At 38.9% G+C, this 18118-nt stretch overlaps 1 protein-coding gene across 4 annotated transcripts in view; it reads right to left on the bottom strand.

The window, feature by feature from the left end:
* mad2l2 (mitotic arrest deficient 2 like 2) overlaps window positions 1-18118 on the bottom strand; it is a 31357-nt gene that overhangs the window by 11247 nt on the left and 1992 nt on the right. Inside the window, exons 1-5 of one of the 4 annotated variants that reach the window (XM_069918738.1) lie at window positions 16506-16595; window positions 13517-13567; window positions 13066-13184; window positions 11597-11668; window positions 9619-9719 (exon numbers count right to left, since the gene is read on the bottom strand). In XM_069918738.1, coding sequence (XP_069774839.1) covers window positions 9619-9719; window positions 11597-11668; window positions 13066-13184; window positions 13517-13567; window positions 16506-16518 — 356 coding nt within the window. In that variant the 5' untranslated portion in view covers window positions 16519-16595. Of the gene's footprint in view, window positions 1-9618; window positions 9720-11596; window positions 11669-13065; window positions 13185-13516; window positions 13568-14504; window positions 14602-16505; window positions 16596-18118 lie in introns of those variants that run through there. The other 3 variants (XM_069918739.1, XM_069918740.1, XM_069918741.1) reach the window with 3 other exon arrangements.

Genomic DNA, 18118 nt, shown 5'->3' with positions numbered 1-18118 from the left:
GTTGCATTAATTCAGTTAGACAATGTTGTCATTCAACAAAAATACACCAGAAATTCTACTGAGTCCATTCTTTTCTTTTCTTCTCCTTCCATCAACTTAGGTAATGTTTGTTCCCGGTAGGTTTTCGCTATTGTATTTAATGTAAGGCTCCCATACTTGTTCGAATATTTCAATATTATTTCTTAAACTATATGTTATTTTTTCTAATGGAATACATTTATTCATTTCTATATACCATTGTTGTATTTTCAAATTATCTTCCAATTTCCAGGTTGACATAATACATTTTTTTGCTACAGCTAGGGCTATCTTAACAAATCTTTTTTGTGCATCCTCCAAGTCAATTCCAAATTCTTTATTTTTTATGTTACTTAGGAGAAAGATCTCTGGATTCTTTGGTATATTGTTTTCTGTTATTTTATTTAATATCTGATTGAGATCATCCCAAAATTTTTCTACTCTCTCACATGTCCAGATTGCATGAATTGTTGTTCCCCTTTCTTTTTTACATCGAAAACATCTATCAGATACTGTTGGGTCCCATTTATTTAACTTTTGCGGTGTAATGTATAGTCTGTGTAACCAATTATATTGTATCATACGCAGCCTCGTATTTATTGTATTTCTCATCGTTCCAGAGCATAACTTCTCCCATGTTTCCTTTTTTATCTTTATATTTAAATCTTGTTCCCATTTTTGTTTAGTTTTACCATTTGTTTCCTCATTTTCCTTTTCTTGCAGTTTAATATACATATTTTTTATAAATCTTTTGATTAACATTGTATCTGTAATCACATATTCAAGGTTACTTCCCTCTGGTAAACTCAAGTTGCTTCCTAATTTATCTTTCAAGTAGGATCTCAGTTGGTAATATGCCAGCGCTGTATCTCCCGTTATATTGTACTTATCTCTCATTTGTTCAAAGGATAAGAATCTACTTCCTGAAAAACAATTTTCTATTCTTTTAATCCCTTTTTTTTCCCATTTTCTAAAGGCAAGGTTGTCTATTGTAAAAGGGAGTAGCTTATTTTGCGTCAATATTAGTTTTGGTATTTGGTAATTTATTTTATTTCTTTCTACATGAATCTTCTTCCATATATTGAGGAGATGGTGTAATACTGGAGAAGTTCTATGTTGTACCAATTTTTCGTCCCATTTATATAATATGTGTTCAGGTATCTTTTCCCCTATTTTATCTAATTCTAGTCTCGTCCAGTCTGGTTTTTCCCTTGTTTGATAAAAATCTGATAGGTACCTTAATTGTGCGGCTCTATAATAATTTTTGAAGTTTGGCAATTGTAAGCCTCCTTGTTTATACCATTCTGTTAATTTGTCTAGTGCTATCCTCGGTTTCCCCCCTCTCCATAAAAATCTCCTTATTATTTTCTTTAACTCTTTGAAGAATTTTTCTGTCAGTTGTATTGGCAATGCCTGAAATAAGTATAGTATCCTTGGAAAAATGTTCATTTTAATACAGTTTATCCTTCCTATCAGTGTTAGTGGTAGCTCTTTCCAATGCTCTAAATCGTCCTGTAATTTTTTCATTAGTGGATTGTAATTGAGTTTATATAATTGGCCTAGATTTTTGTTTATTTGCACACCTAGGTATCTTATTGCCTGCGTTTGCCATCTGAATGGGGATTCCTCCTTAAATTTTGAGAAATCCGCGTTATTCATAGGCATTGCTTCACTTTTATTTACGTTTATCTTGTATCCCGACACTTCTCCATATTCCTTCAATTTCTTATATAGTTCTTTTATTGATAGTTCTGGTTCTGCTAAGTACACTATCACATCATCCGCAAACAGACTGATTTTATATTCCCTGTCTTTTATTTTTATTCCTTTTATATTATTATCTCTTCTTATCGATTCTGCTAGTGGTTCTATAGCTAGCGCAAACAATAATGGTGATAGTGGGCATCCCTGCCGCGTTGACCTGCTTAAGTTAAATTGCTTTGATACATGTCCATTTACTGTCACTTTCGCTAACGGTCCCTTATATAATGCTTTAATCCAATTAATATACTTCTCCGGTAAACTGAATTTTTGCAATACTTTGAACAAGTAATTCCATTCTACTCTGTCGAAGGCCTTCTCTGCGTCTAAAGCAACTGCTACTGCCGGTGCTTTATTTCCTTCTACTGCATGAATTAAGTTAATAAATTTACAAATATTGTCTGTTGTGCGTCTTTTTTTGATAAATCCAGTTTGGTCTAAATTTACCATTTTCGGTACCTGTTCTGCTAATCTGTTCGCTAATAGTTTAGCTATTATCTTATAATCTGTGTTTAGCAGAGATATTGGTCTATATGACGCTGGTGAGAGTGGATCTTTCCCTTGTTTTAGTATCACTGTAATTATTGCTGTTTTACATGAATCTGGTAAGTTTTGTGTCTCATCAATCTGGTTGATTACATCCAGGAGGGGCGGTATTATTAGGTCTTTAAATGTTTTGTAGAATTCTATTGGGAGTCCATCCTCTCCTGGTGTCTTATTATTTGGTAAATTTTTTATTATCTCTTGTATTTCTACTGTTCCAAATGGTTCTGTTAATTTATTTTGTTCCTCTATTTGTAGTTTTGGTAGTTCAATTTTAGTCAAAAATTCATCTATTTTCCCTTCTTTCCCTTCGTTTTCGGTTCGGTATAATTGTTCATAGAATTCTCTGAAGTTTTCCTTAATTTCTTTTGGATTATATGTAATTTGTTTGTCTTTTTTCCTTGTTGCCAATACCATTTTCTTAGTTTGCTCTGTCTTAAGCTGCCATGCTAGGATTTTGTGTGTTTTTTCCCCTAGTTCATAATATTTCTGTTTTGTCTTCATTATATTCTTCTCCACCTTATATGTTTGTAATGTTTCATATTTTATTTTTTTATCCGCCAATTCTCTTCTTTTGGTTGTATCTTCCTTTATTGCTAATTTTTTTTCTATGTTTATTATTTCCCTTTCCAACTGCTCTGTTTCCTGATTATAGTCCTTCTTCATCTTGGTTGCATAACTTATTATTTGCCCTCTAATGAATGCTTTCATTGCGTCCCATAGTATAAACTTATCTTCCACTGATTCCGTATTTACTTCAAAGTACATTTTTAATTGTTTTTCAATAAATTCTCTAAAATCCTGTCTTTTAAGTAGCATGGGGTTTAATCTCCATCTATACATTCTTGGAGGGATGTCTTCTAGCTCTATTGCCAATAACAGGGGTGAGTGGTCCGATAATAGTCTAGCTTTATATTCCGTTTTCCTAACTCTCCCTTGTATGTGGGCTGATAACAGGAATAGGTCTATCCTTGAGTATGTTTTATGTCTAGTCGAGTAGTATGAGTATTCCTTTTCTTTTGGGTTTTGTTTCCTCCATATGTCCACAAGTTTCATTTCTTGCATTGATTTAATTATAAATTTGGTTACTTTGTTCTTCCTGTTAATTTTTTTCCCCGTTTTATCCATATTTGGATCCAAATTCAGATTGAAATCCCCTCCTATTAGTATGTTCCCTTGCGTATTAGCTACCTTCAAAAAGATATCTTGCATAAACTTTTGATCTTCTTCGTTAGGTGAATATATATTAAGTAGATTCCAAAGCTCTGAATATATCTGACATTTTATCATAACATATCTCCCTGCTGGATCTATTATTTCCTCTTCTATTTTAAATGGCACATTTTTGCTAATTAATATAGCCACTCCTCTTGCTTTTGAATTATACGATGCTGCTGTTACATGTCCTACCCAATCTCTCTTTAATTTCTTGTGCTCCAATTCAGTTAAATGTGTTTCTTGGACAAATGCTATATCTATTTTTTCCTTTTTCAGTAAATTTAGTAGTTTCTTCCTTTTAATTTGGTTATGTATTCCATTAATATTTAGAGTCATATAGTTCAGCGTAGCCATTTTATATTTTGTTTATCTTCTCTTTCCGTTTTTCCATCATTACCTTTCCTCCTTTTCCATTTCTGTTTTCTTATTTTCAACTCTTTACCAGACAACATTCCTACAACATCCAACATTTTCCTTATTCTCCTATTTCTATCTTCTTTATCCCCAATCTCCCCTTCCCCTCCTGAGTTGCCCTTTATCCCTTGTCGGACAACCACATCTCCCCTCTCCATTTGGATTTGCGAATCCACTCGCAAGCGTCAACTGATTTTGCAGTGACCGCTCTTTTCCCCCCACCCAGCCCCCCCCAGAAAAGATTTCGTTTTTTATACGTCACAAAGGTCACTCTTTTAGTTCCCTCCTTATTCTCTCTATTCCATTACCTTCCCTTATTAATTCTTGTCTATACTCTCTATGTTTTCCTCTAATTACAGATACTTTCACATATGCCCATTGTCTCTATTCACTCTTATACCTCTTTACCCGCATACATATCAATCGTGGTCATTTTTACCCTCCTTACCCGTCTTCATCCCTCAGTCTATTTTTGTCTTTACCCACATACATATCAATCGTGATAATTTTTGCTCTCATTACCCGTCTTCATCCCTCAGTCTATTTTTGTAATTGTTCTGCAAATTTTCGTGCTTCTTCTGGATCCGAGAATAGTCTGTTTTGTTGTCCTGGAATAAATATTTTCAATACCGCAGGATGCTTCAGTGTAAATTTATATCCTTTCTTCCATAAAATCGCTTTTGCTGCATTGAACTCTTTTCTCTTCTTTAGGAGTTCAAAGCTTATATCTGGATAAATGAAGATTTTTTGCCCTTTATACTCCAGTGGTTTGTTGCCCTCTCTTACTTTTTCCATTGTCTTCTCCAGTACCTTTTCTCTTGTAGTATATCTTAGGAATTTTACTACAATAGATCTTGGTTTTTGTTGTGGTTGTGGTTTAGGGGCCAATGCTCTATGTGCCCTTTCTATTTCCATTTCTTGCTGTAGTTCTGGACATCCTAGGGCCTTAGGGATCCATTCTTTTATAAACTCCCTCATATTCTTGCCTTCTACATCTTCCTTAAGGCCCACTATCTTTATGTTATTTCTTCTGTTATAATTTTCCATTATATCTATTTTTTGGGCTAGTAATTCTTGTGTCTCTTTAGTTTTTTTATTAGATTCCTCCAATTTCTTTTTTAAGTCTTCTACCTCCATTTCTGCTGCTATTGCCCGTTCTTCCATCTTGTCCATTTTTTTCCCCATTTCTGTTAAGGTCATATCCATTTTATTTATTTTCTTTTCTGTGTTGTTTATTCTTCTTCTTAAATCATTGAATTCCTGTGTTTGCCATTCTTTAAATGACTCCATGTATCCTCTAACAAGAGCAAGTACCTCCTTTACCTTGCCTATCTTTTCTTCTTCTATTTCCCTGTACTCTTCCTCTTCCTCTTCTTCTTCCTCTAGGTTGACCATCTGTTGTTTCTTTGCTGCCCTTTCCTCCTCTTCTTTCTTGTTTCTATTGTCTTCTGTGGTCTCTTCTTGCTGCAGGTGTTCTGCAGCTGTCGTTGCCGGCTGTGGAGATCGACTCCCCAGCTGGTCCCCCCTCCCGTCGGTGTGTTTTTTTTCATGCGCATCGCGCATGCGCGAGGAGTCGCGCATGCGCGGTTGCGCACTTTTACTCGGCTCTGTGAGCCATTGTTGTAGTTCTCTTTCTACCGACCTGAGGTAGTGGGGTCTTCTCTCCACAGCGGGCCTCTTCGGACAGGTAAGGCCTTCACCTTTTTCCTCCGTTGTCTTCTCTTCCTCTCTTCTTTCCGTTGATTTTGATTTTTCTCCTTTTGTCTCCATCTTCTTTCCACCTTTATATTCACTTTTCTTTAACTTGTATTTCTGTGCCTTTGTATTTTCTCTTGTTTTTCCCGACTTTTCTGGAGAGGGCTGGAGTTCACCGTCCGGCCACTACTCCATCACGTGACTCCTCTCGGTTCAGCATCATGTTGAAGAAGATTGAAAAGAGGGTTGGTGCGAGAACGCAGCCTTGCTTCATGCCATTGTTTTTTTTTAGATTGTTCCACGGATTCAAAGTTTTTATTTTTTTTAATTTTTTATTTTTCACACCATAAATCACATTATCCATGATATACACTATTTCTTTTTCACACATATACAGTGACTTTTTCTCCCCCCCACCTTCCTCCCAAGCCACCCCCCCACCCCCCCCTCTCATCCATTTTAGGTATACAATCTAGGTTGCATTAAGCCAGTCAGACAATGTTGTCATTCAACAAAATTACACCAGAAATTCTACTGAGTCCATTCTTTTCTTTCCTTCTCCTTCCATCAACTTAGGTAATGTTTGTCCCCGGTAGGTTTTCGCTATTGTATTTAATGTAAGGCTCCTATACTTGTTCGAATATTTCAATATTATTTCTTAACCTATATGTTATTTTTTCTAATGGAATACATTTATTCATTTAAATTTAGTAGTTTCTTCCTTTTAATTTGGTTATGTATTCCATTAATATTTAAAGTCATATAGTTCAGCGTAGCCCTTTTATATTTTGTTTATCTTCTCTTTCCGTTTTTCCATCATTACCTTTCCTCCTTTTCCATTTCTGTTTTCTTATTTTCAACTCTTTATAAGACAACATTCCTACAACATCCAACATTTTCCTTATTCTCCTATTTCTATCTTATTTATCCCCAATCTCCCCTTCACCTCCTGAGTTGTCCTTTATCCCTTGTCGGACAACCACATCTCCCCTCTCCATTTGGATTTGCGAATCCACTCGCAAGCGTCAACTGAATTTGCAGTGACCGCTATTTCCCCCCACCGCGCCCCCCCCAGAAAAGATTTCACTTTTCATATGTCACAAAGGTCACTCTTTTAATTCCCTCCTTATTCTCTCTATTCCATTACCTTCCCTTATTAATTCTTGTCTATACTATCTATATTTTCCTCTAAGTACAGATACATTCACGTATGCTCATTGTCTCTATTCACTCTTATACCTCTTTACCCGCATACATATCAATCGTGATCATTTTTACTCTCATTACCCGTCTTCATCCCTCAGTCTATTTTTGTCTTTACCCACATACATATCAATCGTGATCATTTTAACTCTCATTACCCGTCTTCCTCCCTCAGTCTATTTTTGTAATTGTTCTGCAAATTTTCGTGCTTCTTCTGGATCCGAGAATAGTCTGTTTTGTTGTCCTGGAATAAATATTTTCAATGCCGCTGGATGCTTTAGTATAAATTTATACCCTTTCTTTCATAAAATCGCCTTTGCTGTATTGAACTCTTTTCTCTTCTTTAGGAGTTCAAAACTTATATCTGGATAAATGAGGATTTTTTGCCCTTTATACTCCAGTGGTTTGTTGCCCTCTCTTACTTTTTCCATTGTCTTCTCCAGTACCTTTTCTCTTGTAGTATATCTTAGGAATTTTACTACAATAGATCTTGGTTTTTGTTGTGGTTGTGGTTTAGAGGCCAATACTCTATGTGCCCTTTCTATTTCCATTTCTTGCTGTAGTTCTGGACATCCTAGGGTCTTAGGGATCCACTCTTTTATAAACTCCCTCATATTCTTGCCTTCTTCATCTTCCTTAAGGCCCACTATCTTTATGTTATTTCTTCTGTTATGGTTTTCCATTGTATCTATTTTTTGAGCTAGTAGTTCTTGTGTCTCTTTAGTTTTTTTATTAGATTTCTCCAATTTCTTTTTTAAGTCTTCTACCTCCATTTCTGCTGCTACTGCCCGCTCTTCCATCTTGTCCATTTTCTTTCCCATTTCTGTTAAGGTCATCTCCATTTTATTTATTTTCTCTTCTGTGTTGTTTATTCTTTTTCTTAAATCCTTAAATTCCTGTGTTTGCCATTCTTTAAATGACTCCATGTATCCTTTAATAAGAGCAAGTATATCCTTTATCTTGCCTTTCTTTTCTTCTTCTATTTCACTGTACTCTTCCTCTTCCTCTTCTTCTTCCTCTGGGTTGGCCATCTGTTGTTTCTTTGGTGCCCTTTCCTCCTCTTCTTTCTTGTTTCTATTGTCTTCTGTGGTCTCTTCTTGCTGCAGGTGTTCTGCAGCTGTCGTTGCCGGCTGTGGAGATCGACTCCCCAGCTGGTCCCCCCACCAGTCGGTGTGTTTTTTTTCAATCGCATCGCGCATGCGCGATACTTCGCGCATGCGCGGTTGCGCACTTTTACTCGGCTCTGCGAGCCATTTTTGTAGTCCATTATTTACCGACCTGAGGGAGCGGGTTTCTCTCTCCGCAGCGGGCCTCTTCGGACAGGTAAGGCCTTCACCTTTTTCCTCTTTTGTCTTCTCTTCCTCTCTTCTTACCGTTGCTTTCGATTTTTCTTTTTTTGTCGCCATCTTCTTTCCACCTTTATACTCACTTTTCTGTAACTTTTATTTCTGTGCCTTTGTGTTTTCCTTTGTTTTTCCCGACTTTTCTGGAGAGGACTGGAGTTCACCGTCCGGCCACTACTCCATCACGTGACTCCTCCCTCTTCATGCCATTGTTAATGGAGAAGGGTTCAGAGAGCTCATTGCTGTATCTGACCTGACCTTGTTGGTTTTCGTGCAGTTGGATAACCATGTTGAGGTACTTTGGGGGGCATCCGAGGCGCTCTAGTATTTGCCAAAGCCCTTTCCTGTTCATGGTGTCGAAGGCTTTGGTGAGGTCAACAAAGGTGATGTAGAGTCCTTTGTTTTGTTCTCTGCACTTTTCTTGGAGCTGTCTGAGGGCAAAGACCATGTCAGTAGTTCCTCTGTTTGCGCGAAAGCCGCACTGTGATTCTTGGAAAACATTCTCGGCGACACTAGGTATTATTCTACTTAGGAGAATCCTAGCGAAGATTTTGCCTGCAATGGAGAGCAGCGTGATTCCCCTGTAGTTTGAGCAGTCTGACTTCTCACCTTTGTTTTTGTACAGGGGATGATGATAGCATCACGAAGGTCCTGAGGCAGCTTTCCTTGGTCCCAGCAGAGCTTGAAAAACTCATGCAGTTTGGCATACACAGTTTTTGATATATAGCATGGTAACAGGCCCTTGCGGGCCATGAGGGAAACACGAAAGTCTGCAGATGTTGTGATTGTAGTAAAAACATCCTGAAATGCTGGAGGAGCTCAGCCGGTCTTTCAGCTACTATAGGAGACAAAGATATATTGTTGATATTTCGGGCCTGAGCCCTTCCTCAAGGAAAAGGCAGATGAGAAAAAAACAGGAAATCTCAGAATACAGACTGTGCCGGCTGAGGGAGGGGTCCAGACCAACAAAAGGTGTTAATTGGATGATAAGGGAAGAGGCAAGAATTCTTATCAGATTCCATAATCTGTAGCTCTTTGTTGTCTCTGACTCCACATCACCTCCCACCTCTCTACCCTTCCCTCCTCCACCTGGCTTCATCTGCCTATCAACCCCTCCTCTTCTGAATCCACCTATCACTTGCCAGCTCCTGATTATTCTTCCCCCTCACCTCTTTATACTCTCATTCCTGATGCAGTCTCTATATCTTTCAGCTATATCTTTCCCTCCATAGATTCTGTCTGATGTGCTGAGTTCTGCTAAGTTTGTTTTTATTTTGCTCCAGACTCCATCATCTCCAGTTTCTTGTGTCTCATGAACAATGTTTGATTTGTATAAAAATAAATTTTTGTAAATGGGGAGAAGCATCTTAATTGACCCCCAACAGGCCTCAGATTAGGATTAAGAACAATAAAAATCTCTCACCTGACAGACAACAAAGGAGGTTGAGATATCTCAAAGACAAAGCGTTCCACAGGGTGATGTTCTTTATCCAGGATCACAACCACCACCCGCTCCACCTCATTCTAAAAACAGGAGGAAAGGTCACAAGTAATAATAAAATCAAGATCCTTTTATAGTCGTGTGCATAAAATACACCGTAAAGGCACACAAAGATGAGAAAAGCAAGTAAAGGAGAGTTCCTTCAGGGACACTACACTGTCCATGGATCACACCTCCTCCAATGCTACCATTTCCTCCTCTCCCGTTACCTCTATAGCCACACAATCTCCTGACGTTCCTGAGCTGAAGGCACCCAAGTTACCCTCTTCAGCCCTGGTTCTAAATCCCAATGTAATCAATGTTATCCTCATGAATCCCAGTCCTTATACCTGGTTCCCACAAGCTGTTCTCCATGGTGTGAGGCCTTCGGCCACCAAACAAAAATGGGGGGGGGGGTCCTCCTGCTCTGGTGCCCTGCGTTCCTGGGCACCCAGAATCCTTATGGCCTAAGCCAGTGGTTCCCAAAACTTTTCGGGCTACTACTCCCTTGGCCTTCAGGCAACATCCCGAGTGCTTCCACACCCCCCCCTCATACAACGGCACTAGAGGGCGGGGGGTGGTTAGTGGCGGCACTGAGCCAGGGTGAGGGGGCTTGTGGCGATGCTGAGCGGAGTGGAGAGGTTAGTGGTAGTGCCAAGCGGGTTGGGGGGAGTAGTGGCAGTGTTGAATGGGGTGGGAGGGTAGCGGCAACGTTGAGCAGGCGGTATTAACAGCGCTTAGCGGGGGGGGGGGGGTTAATAGAATTACTAAGCCTGGGGGTGTTGGCAGTGACACTGTACTACATGGCAGCCAGTGAGATCAGCTCTCACGAGAATGCCTTGTTGCCATTTACTTTACTCTGAGTCTGAGCAGACTGAATAACCACAAGGCTAAAGGTTTGGAATGCCCCTTTTTCCTCACTGCCTCCTGATCGTAACCTTTTCCCTCACTGCTCCCTTGGATCTTTCCATCGCCCGGGGGGAGGCAAGCTCCCACTTTAGGAATCACTAGCCTAAGCTAATGAAGCATGGGCACCACTGTGTTCATGACTCCGTGGGTCTTTGATGTAAGAACCAATTCATAAGTTGCTTATTTCAATCAAGCAATTATCCTTGTAGAAAAATGAAATCAACAAACATTGGGGAAGAGACTGATAAAATTCTTTCAAGAAACAGTTACTGCAGGTACATTGGGACAACACAAGAGTACAGGAAATTGAGTTGCGTTGATCTTCATGTAATTGTTCTGATGTAGCAGAGCTGGCAAGACCACATACATTGCCTATTCTTTAAAACAGATTTAAGTGGTGGATCTCCCTAAATCTCTGCTCTCCACGTGAAATTCCTTCCAAGATGGGAGTGGGTGAAATTCTAGGATTTTCAATAAGAAAGAAACATCAATATCCAAATCCACATCATGTATACTTGAAGGTGGCTGGTATTTCCAATACAGAGTTTTTTCCTTCATCCATAGTACACTTGGCAGGTTTAGATGAACTAAGTTGGATTTGACATAGCATACATGTTCAGTCATGATATTCAGTTTTCCATCATATAAATTGTTGTTACAACAGCACCCCTCCAAGATGACTAGTGTCTATTTCTTGTAGATGAGACTGAGTGACTCAGCAGAAAAGATCCAGCCTCTATCTTGTTCTAGGTCACAATGTTCTGTTCTGCAGAATCTTAAATACATTAAATGGACAAAAGAATGATTGAAAAGTGAACAATACACTCAAGAACTATTTTGCATCCAAAATATTTCCTGTGCACGGCTCAGCATTTGCTCGCTCGACATTAGCAGACATGCACCCTCAAAGTCAAGTATGGGGAGTTAATGTGGAGTAGAAACTAGCTCAGAGTGAAAGTTTATACAAATAGTTCTGCACTGTGACAAAAGGAGAAAGTAAAATCTTCCTCACCTTCTCAATCAAAGGCTTGATACAATGCAGCGTGTCCTGGATGTACTGGTTAAGCTCTGGGTGACACGACATCTACACAAGAACAACATTCAAAGGGCAAATAAAGCTTCATTTAGCAAAACAATGACATTAATAGTTTTCGAAAGCACCAAATCCTTAAATAATAGCTCCACACCAAACAGAACAAACTCTACAATTAAAGTTCTTTTTTCTCCAGGATTTTATGTAACAAGAAAGGCCAGCATTTATTGTTATTCCCTTTGAATCATCTGAAACTGCCACAGTGAAAGTAGTCCCACAATTTTGTTTGGGAGGCACTCCAGGATTTCATAATGGCGAAAGAAAAGCAACAAGATTCCAAGTCAAATTGGTGTACGACTTGAAGAGGGATGCGTAAGCAGTAGTACTCTGATGCAAAAACACAACACTGGAGAAACTCAGCTGGTCAATCAGTGTACTTTATTTTCTTTCTTTGGCTTGGCTTTGCGGATGAAGATTTATGGAGGGGTAATGTCCACGTCAGCTGCAGGCACGTTTGTGGCTGACAAGTCCGATGCAGGACAGGCAGACACGGTTGCAGCGGTTGCAAGGGAAAATTGGTTGGTTGGGGTTGGGTGTTGGGTTTTTCCTCCTTTGTCTTTTGTCAGTGAGGTGGGCTCTGCAGTCTTCTTCAAAGGAGGTTGCTGCCCGCCGAACTGTGAGGCACCAAGATGCACGGTTTAAGGCGATATCAGCCCACTGGCGGTGGTCAATGTGGCAGGCACCAAGAGATTTCTTTAGGCAGTCCTTGTACCTCTTCTTTAGTGCACCTCTATCTCGGTGGCCAGTGGAGAGCTCTCCATATAACACGATCTTGGGAAGGCGATGGTCCTCCATTCTGGAGACGTGACCTACTCCTAGAACGCTTCCACCAGCGTTGTCTCCGTTCCATCCTCAACATTCATTGGAGCGACTTCATCTCCAACATCGAAGTACTCGAGATGGCAGAGGCCGACAGCATCGAATCCACGCTGCTGAAGATCAAAAGTGTACTTTATATAGCAAAGATAAAGATACAGAATCAGCCTGAGGCCTTCATCAAGGTATGAAAAAATGTTGGCATGTGCCCGAACAAAATGGTGGGAGAGGGTCAGTCCCAAAGGCAGAAAATAATAGGTGGATGAGGGAGGGAGGGCACACTGACAACAGACGGGAAGAGGGACAACTCTTTGAATGGAGGAAAGGGGTGGAAAGCTAGAGGAAAGAAGACAAAGGAAAAAGGAAGATAGGGAGAACAGAGAGTAGGGAAGCATAAACCGGAGAAGTCAATGTTAATGCCATCCTGTTGGAGAATGCCCAGTCTGAAAATCAAGTGTTCTTCCAATACTCTGATGCATCTGCTGCTTTGTGAAGTACAATCCAATATTTAGCTACTGAGGCATCTTGCATTTTAAATCTCTACTTCAGAACCAGTTAAAAATGTTTCTCACCTGAACAGGTACATTATACTTCTTCCTCTTCTGAAAGATTCCAATTGGATACACCTCCCTGACATACAAAATCAAGTGAATAGCCACTTCTAGAAATTCACAAAGCACATCAGCAACCACTGAAAAAAAAATAAATAAACAGGTGCTCATTAGATTCAAGATCATCGAAGTATAGTCTGCAGTGTACAATGTGGAAATTAGGGCAAGAAAAACATCCCACTGAAGGTATCATTGATTTTGGGTTAGGAGGAAAAATGAAATTCAGCTTGTCCATTCCTAATCACCATTTGAAAATTCAACATTTTGGTTCAATATACATGCAAACTAACAATGAGAGCATACCTCTGGCAGTCAATAGAAAGGATGATAATTAACAAGAAAACAAAGTAGCTAAATTTGTTATGAAGATTCATTCAAAATATTGTCCAACTTAAATGATCAAAAGTTGCACCTTGTCCAAAATTGAGATCTTGTCTCGTGAGAGTGGCCATCTTCACAATACCTAAAGAACAATATAATTGATCATAACAGGATTTAACAAAACTGCAAACATTTGAATTCCAACAGAACAACTTGAATTATGTAGCACCTTTAATGAAGCAAATACTGGATGCGATTCAAGGGGGCATATTTGTGTGAATCACCAAAATTGATTTTCTTTATCAAGTAAAATTATTTATCAAATAAAACTATATACTTTAATAAGCTTTAACAAGGAAAAGGAAAGAAAATTAATTCCCACATCACATTCTCTTTTGGAATATTTGTTAATGTTTTCATTATATACTTGTTGGAAAGAGCTGTTTGAATTCCATTACACAAATGTATGGTTGTGTAAATTATTAACCTGTCAGTCTGCAAGAAGTAGTGGACACAGGACATCAGAAGCAAAACCCTCCCCGCCATTGAGAACTTCTATGGGGAGTCCTACCCTCAGAGCACACTGTTCTCACTGCCTCCATCAGGAAAGCGGTCGAGGTGCCACAAGACCCACCCCACCAGGTTCAGGAACAGCTGCTTCCCCCTCTATCATCAGACTCCTCAGTCAGAGACTCATTTAAGGACTCTTACTTCTGCACTTTATTGATTTTTTTCTCTCTCTCTCCATTGCAGAGTCAGTTGATTTACATTTCTTTACTTGTTTACAAGTGAACGTTGTGTAGTTTTTTTTACGCTACGGATAAGCGGTAATTCTCAGGACAGTAAGTCTGAATTCCGAACAGGGGAGCCGGCGGACTTTTGCAGCTCGGCCACTGAAGGAGACATGGGAGTTGCTTTCCTCGCCCTGATTACCGGGCCGGGCCGGACCGCCGCCTCGCCCATGGCCCACGTTGGCCCCCTCCCGCCTAAACTCCAGGGGAACGGCCGTGCTCGCTCCCAACCCGCGTGCCCCCGCGCCCCTCCCCCCAAACCCTAGATCCCCGGCCGACATAAACAACCTCATTCCACGCCTGTCCCACTGCCGCCGGCACCGTTTGCGCAGGGTGGACGCCGGGCGCCGTGACGTCATCGGGGACGTGCCTCCAACGTGAGCGTCAATTCAGTCAGCATTCCCTCCTGAACTACAAGGTGTTCCTGCATTGACTTCACTCGTCCCCACATTGAGCTGGTTGACCATCTTTGGCCATCTATGGTCTAATCCAAGGTTTGCTGCGATGTCTTGAATGCTCACTTATCTTGGAGGTGCAATTCAATTTGGAGTGAAATTGAATTGAATTCTGGGCAATGAACATTTTGCTGACCAAACACTTTTGGGTGTATTTTATGGATTTTGGGTGTAATTTATAGATTTTGGGCTGCTGGTCACGAAAATCACCGTCAAACGTTCCAATCACATACCCTTTCATTTAGATATACTGGAAACCTATTTTTTGTCATTTCCTGGCATATTTTAAGTCTACTTCAAACATACAAAACCATTGAAAATTCATTTTCTGCATTCGCACTAACTTCTTTCCTGCTGATCTTGGTGCAGTCAGTGACAAACATGGGGAAAGGTTTCACCAGGATATTGTGACCATGGAAAAGCAGCTGGAATCCATCAATGCTACCCAACTATCGTTTGACACTGACAGGAGAGGCATCAGATACTGAGTACAAACGAAAATCAGTGACAAAACATTTTTAGGTCAGTTGAACTAATGCAATGTGTCACCATCATTATGCAATCAAACATGCTACATTCAATTAAAGTTATTTTAATGTTTCTACTGATAGAGCAAATATGAAATTATTTTGTGTTCAGCTTGAAGTTGTCTATCATAATCCCCTTTTTTTTCAGGAAGCAAACCTGAAAAAAATTATTGTCTCCTGTTACTTTGGTAGTCATAGAAAATTCCTGAGGAGGTGTTTCTCCTAACTTACAATTCTAAAACTAAGGATCAAGGTCTCCAAAGAAAAATTTGGTTATGGGGTGAGATGAGTCAGTGGGAGGAACAGGGGTGCAGTTCGTTGAACCATCACAAACTTAGGTTCAATCCTAAATTTGGGTATTGCCTGGATGGAGTTCAGTCCATGCGATAATGCTGATAATTATTGTCATTTATCCTGCTTTCATCAAATCCTCAGAGCAAATTTGGGTCTGGTCAATGCACAATATTTCCATATTAAATGTATATACGATCTATGTAACCAGCATAGTATGATAGAGAGCAGCTGAGCATTATGTCCCTCAAATGGTTGATTGGGCATTGTAAAGCAATAATATTATTCTGTCTTTCCCTCATTTTCTCCCCACTATTCTTATCCTTTCTCTTCAATTTTTCATCCTCCTCTCCTAACAAAGGTTCAGTATCTTCTCACCAGCTATGTTTGTCTGATTTTTCCTTAAACACGTAAAGCAGCCCATGCTCCAAGTACTCCGTACAAAGGAATATCAACCAATCATGGTCATGCAATGTAAAAACAAATTCTTTCACCAACAATGTCTGTGTTAGCCATCAAATAGCTGTCTCTCCCAGTAGTTTTCAAACTTTTTCTTTCCACTCACATACCACCTTAAGTAATCCCTATGTCACTGGTGCTCTGTGATTAGTATTGACATCTCTTGCCTCTCAAACAGTGCATTTCTAATTTCAATGATATTTGCATTAAAAAAAATCCTCCTCAAATTTACTCTCTGTCTCCTTTGCCTTCTTTTAAACCTATTACCTGTGATATCAATACCTCTGCTCAGGGGAAAATTCCTCACTATCTATCCTATGTTCCTTATATTTTATAAATCTCAATCAGGTCTTCCATCAGCTTTCTCCGCTCCAAGGGAAACAAACCCAGCATACCCAGTCTCTCCTTGTATCTGAAACATTCCATTCCTGGCAACGTTCTGGTGAGACTCTACTGCTTATCTTTCCTTATTCTCAAGGGCAATTTAAAATTGTTGTGGTTTAACATTGGCCAAGGATTCACGAGCTCGAAAAAAAATCAAAACTCTTTGTACTTACTTTTAACTTTCATTTCATTGACCTTTACATTGTGTGTTGGTGGAAGATTGAACTCCAGCTTCAATATGTGGTCATTCAAACCTGTAATGGCTTCCACAGATGTTGACACAAATAAGCTACCAAATTTAGGATTGTCCTACCTACAGTCTCGGGCAATACTGGGTCAGCAAGATTCAAATATTTATTTTTAAAATATTTTTGTTAATTTTAATAAAGAGGTTATAATACTAAAACAATACAATAAAATGATATGGATAGTTATGCATAGTTAATAAAACAATCAGTATATCAAAGGAAAATGTTAATTATAAAACATATCCATTCAAATATTTGATTGAATTACATTTTGACATCTTATGTTTCAAGGATGGTAAAATTGGAAATAATTTTGTAGCAGTTTGTGAAGCCAGAATATACTGAAATAATGGCCTGTGCATTGAGAGATATGGGATTAGACATGATTTCCTTGGGTAATTTTTATGTCCAAACCAATTGTATTACATTAGGTAATAGCCACATAGAATAACTTTGGCATGCTCTGGATGGCCTTATCTCTAATGTTGTTACTCTCGATGATTGTGATTCTCTCCCAAATGGGAAGCTTCTAGAATGTTTAAAAAATATTACATCCAATTTATTTTCAACAGTGTACAACTGGTAAAATGTTTGTTCTTTACGTGGAAGTGTTCATGGAATTCTTCACTTTGAAAATAAAATATTTTCTGTCCAAAACTGAGATTCTGTCTTGTGAGAGTGGCCATCTCCACAATACCTAAAGAATGATATATTTGGTCAGAAGAACAGGATTAATAACACTGAAAACGCCCCAATTCTAATAGAACAATTTGAATTATGTTGCAACTTTAACAAAGCAAATACTGGAGGCGCTTCAGAAGGCATATTTGTGTGAATTACAAAAATTGACATGTCACAAAATGATTTACTTTGATAAGCTTTATTAAGTAAAAGTATTAATCAAGTAAAATTATATACAAACGTTGAAACATTTTATCATGGAAAAAGGAGAGAAAACTAATTTATTCTCTTTTGTAATATCAGTAAAAACTTGTCGGAAAGAGCAATTGGAATTCCATTGTAAGTGCTGCACTAATGTTAAATATTTAAAAACGTTTAATTTTTTTTGTCTTAATTTTCTAGTTGTGATTTTAAAACATAATAAACAGACTCCAAATAGCAACTAATCGGACCATCGTTTTCTGATTTCAATTCCTATCTAAAGTTTTCCTTGCAACCACATGAAATATAACACCTGTATTGGCATCCCTTTCTTTCCCACTGTACAATAATTTCCAGGTGAAACTAGTAATTCACGTTACTAATCCAATATAACTTACTGATATTTGTGGTCTTCTTTACATTGGGAAGCAAATTGGGTGATAGCTTTACAGAGCATCTGTTTTCATTCCACATGGACCACACTGAGTTTCCTACTGTCTGCATTCCATTCCCATTCTGACCCATCTGTACATGCCCTCCTGCACTATTACAAGTCTTCTCCATCTCTCTCCTGACAATTGCAATTGGAAATAAACTTGGTCTCTCCTTTCCCAGTTCTGACAAAAGATCTTTAATGTGAATTATTAACTTTTTCA

This window comes from Narcine bancroftii, chromosome 2 (assembly GCF_036971445.1).
Source record: "Narcine bancroftii isolate sNarBan1 chromosome 2, sNarBan1.hap1, whole genome shotgun sequence".
Lineage (NCBI taxonomy): Eukaryota > Metazoa > Chordata > Chondrichthyes > Torpediniformes > Narcinidae > Narcine > Narcine bancroftii.
Note: the sequence above shows the minus strand (reverse complement) of the source record. Positions and strands in the feature narration are given on the sequence as shown.